At 39.3% G+C, this 3,819-nt stretch overlaps 1 protein-coding gene across 1 annotated transcript in view; it reads right to left on the bottom strand.

The window, feature by feature from the left end:
• Positions 1-434: 434 nt before the first annotated feature.
• LOC133619661 (protein SLC31A2-like) overlaps positions 435-3,819 on the bottom strand; it is a 14,443-nt gene continuing 11,058 nt past the window's right edge. The window contains exon 4 of the mRNA XM_061980840.2: positions 435-1,027. Within this exon, the coding sequence (XP_061836824.2) occupies positions 862-1,027 (166 nt within the window). The 3' untranslated portion in view covers positions 435-861. The remainder of the gene's footprint in view (positions 1,028-3,819) is intronic.

Here is a 3,819-nt window from a genome sequence, read left to right on the forward strand (position 1 = left end):
CCCTCTTTGGGGATTGTAATAGAGATCCATCTGGATTCATGAACTTAATTCTAAACATTTCTTCACAAAAAAAAGAAGTCTTTAACATCAATATTTATGGAACATGTCCACAAAAAAATCTAGCTGTCAACACTGAATATTGCATTGTTGCATTTCTTTTCACAGACATTTTAGTGAGAAACCTGAGCTTGTGCTTCACTGAGTTTATGAACTTACATTCATATTTTGTTGAAATATTATTCAATAAATTTATTTATAAAGGATTTTTGAATTGGTGCTATTTTTAGAATATTAAAAAAAAATCTCACGTACCCCTTGGCATACCTTCAAGTACCACCAGAGGTATGCGTACCCCCCATTTGAGAACCACTGTTGTAGAGCATCAAACCACACAATTCATTTCTGGAAAGGTGCCCGGAAAATACCTAAGACTGTTAACATAAATATATGATTTATTTCAAACAATCTCACTCATATATAATCAAAAATCTGTTTTATTTCCTTTTATTACCCCGAGAGGGACAAATGGAAGAAAATGAGTGGATGGATATTATTGTATGTTATTTTCCTTAATCGAATAACCTTGTAGATGAACAGGAAACAACAGAAATTTACATAGAAAATTGTATACAATTTCTACTTTTAGCAAACAAAAAGATAAGTGTTTATGGCGGTGTAAAATATTAACAATTGAACGACAGCATGTTAAAAATGTGCAATTCTAAACATAATCCAGACATAATGCTCATACGTGGCCTTTGTGATCATTTTGCAATGACAGCTCATTTAGGAGGATTTCCACATACTTTAAGGACCACTTTTTCATGGTTTTCACCAAAGCTCCTGAGCCGTAACTGTCCATCAATGCTGACGCAGCAGAGGGAACGAGATGAAATATCCCAGGGTGGAACCGACAATGACGCCCAGGAAGATCCAAGTGTTGTAGGTCATGACGCACAGCATCAGCATGTAGCCCAAGGTCACCTGCAGCATGTGGAGGAGGGTCTGGATCCCGTGTCTGATCCAACTGAGGACACAAAGACGGAAAAGAATGTTCAGGTCCGTAAACATTTGTGTTTAATTCCAATTCAGAACTGTGGGAATTAGTACTTGTTGTTAGAAAGTTACTGGATCTGGTTTTTGAGTACTCTCGAGATGCCATCAAGGGCATTGTGAGTTGCTGCCTGACTCTCCTTGGTCTGAACGCCAGGAGAATTTCTTTGTGGACGTGTCTGGATTAAATTCCTGTGTGACAGTAAGGATTTATGGCTTCTTTTTTTAATGAGCTTTTTCCATTTCTGTAGTTCAGGACTGTGCATAAAACACCAACAGGTTTACACAAATATTAGCCGCCGCACCTTAAAACTGAGGGTTTTTTTTACGTGAAAACGTTGTGTAAATCGTAAACAAAAACGGAATACAATGATTTGCAAATCCTTTTCAACTTATATTGTTAGAATAATTATGTATATATTATCACACTAACTTTAGTATGCTTAAAGTCCGTTGCTTTAGTTATTTAGCTATTGTGCTCAAGTTGGACTTTTCTAATGTGTGCAATAGGGATGTCCCGATCCAGGTTTTTGCACTTCCGATCTGATACCGATATTGTTTTTGCATTTACGATCTGATACCGATACTGACCGATACTGGCCTATCCGAGCATGTATTAAAGTTTAAAGTTATTTAGCCTACTTAGTTGTCAGAATCATGTTGAAAAGGGTTTTAGTACTCTTGATAACAACTAGCCAGCTGAATTAGGGGAGTTTGAATAATACACAATGGTTGGTAACAAGAAACTGACCTGTTTATTCAAGGATAAACACAAAATAGACAAAATTATACATGACAAACAGAAATGGCATCATTGACACTAGGGCTGGGCGATATGGCCTTTTTTTAATATTGCGATATTTTAAGGCCATATTGCGATACACGATATATATCTCGATATTTTGCCTTAGCCTTGAATGAACACTTGATGCATATAATCACAGCAGTATGATGATTCTATGTGTTTTGATGGATTGATTGAGACTTTTATTAGTAGGTTGCACAGTGAAGTACATATTCCGTACAATTGACCACTAAATGGTAACACCCCAATAAGTTTTTCAACTTGTTTAAGTCGGGGTCCACTTAAATTGATTCATGATACAGATATATACTATCAGATATATACTATCATCATAATACAGTCATCACACAAGATAATCACATTGAATTATTTACATTATTTATAATCCAGGGTGTGGAGGGGGGCGCCGGATGTAAGTGTCAAAAAGACAGCCAAAAGAGTTTGATATGAGAATAAATCTAAAGTTAAAATATAGGGTAGAAATGCACCCATTTGCAGGAAATGTAGTCTTGATTTTCAAAATGTTCTTTCAAGGCTTGCATGTCCACATTAAAGCATTCTTCTTCATACTGCATTAATATATGCTACTTTTAAACTTTCATGCAGAGAAGGAAATCACAACTAAAAAAATCACTAATTTTTTCATACGGTGTTGATGTGGACATTTTTGCCTCAGCATTTTGATGGTGTGGGCGTGTGGCACCGAATGGAGATAAGCGTCTCGACAGACGTCACAATATTTTAACAATGATGACGAAAACTGTTTTCTCTGTCGTGTCGGTGTGTTGAAAATTGTTATGTGCTTATTTTTCTATTAGATTTTGTGCGTGGCATAGATTTGCTATGCGCAGAGGACGCTTAAACAGTGCGCAATTGCACAGGCGAGCACCTTAGAGGGAGCGTTGCTCGCACGGCTGCGCTAGCATCACAGCTAACGTTAGCCATGCTGCTACCGCTACGTGACAGTATGTGACGTGTGTAAGAAGGTGCACTTGCTGTCTGTGAGAAGGAGACACAGGAAAGAGTGAGAAGAGCCTGTCGTGTAATGCCAGCAGCTAAAAGCAACTGCGTGAGAATCCACAGACCTGTGGCTGTGTTGAAGGTGTGCTGGAAAATGCAGAACGGAAATTACGGAGCAGCAGAAAAGTGGAATGTATTATTTAAATCGGTGCGTTGGAAAACACGGACCAGAGTTTTTTTTTTAAACTGGATCTGGATCGGCATTTTCCCATGCCTTGCCGATACGCAATTTTTGGCAAATATCGGCAGCCGATCCGATCCAAATATCGGATCGGGACATCCCTAGTGTGCAAGGACAAAGACTTCTTGTCTGAGGGGTGGCCTCAGCCGTAGATGTTATCTTTGTTTTAGCCCGCTAACAGCCAAGGACTTCAACGACCTCAACGAAGATAAGACGACAGCACGCAGACGAAGCAGAGACTTCAAGGACCTCAACGAAGATAAGATGCCAACACGCAGACGAAGCGGGGACAAGGCGAAATCACATGGCCCCCAGCACATTCCGTCACATATTGTGCGTCCTGGACCTGCTTTGCATGATATATGTGACCACTCCTTTTAGAGGCGGCCTCAGTGTTGTTGACTATGGAACTACTGAATAAATAGAGGGACACAAGAGCTGAACCTGAGAGCGTAGGGCGAGACTGTGACTAAGTGCTCAGCTCCATGCGTTCTCCTCATGAGCTAAATTGAGCTCTGTCTCTGATTGATTCCTTGCTTCTTGTCTGATTAATAGATGTCATCAGTGCTTGAACCTGACAATATTCAATTGAATACACTGCAAAGACAAGCTATTCTGGGTGTTGTTGATAAATGCCTTTTGCTTTGCATAGTAGAGTTTTAACTTGCACTTACAGATGTAGCGACAAACTGTAGTTACTGACAGTGGTTTTTTGAAGTGTTCCTGAGCCCATGTGGTGATATCCTTTACACACTGATGT

The sequence above is a fragment of the Nerophis lumbriciformis genome, linkage group LG20, assembly GCF_033978685.3.
Source record: "Nerophis lumbriciformis linkage group LG20, RoL_Nlum_v2.1, whole genome shotgun sequence".
Taxonomy (NCBI): domain Eukaryota; kingdom Metazoa; phylum Chordata; class Actinopteri; order Syngnathiformes; family Syngnathidae; genus Nerophis; species Nerophis lumbriciformis.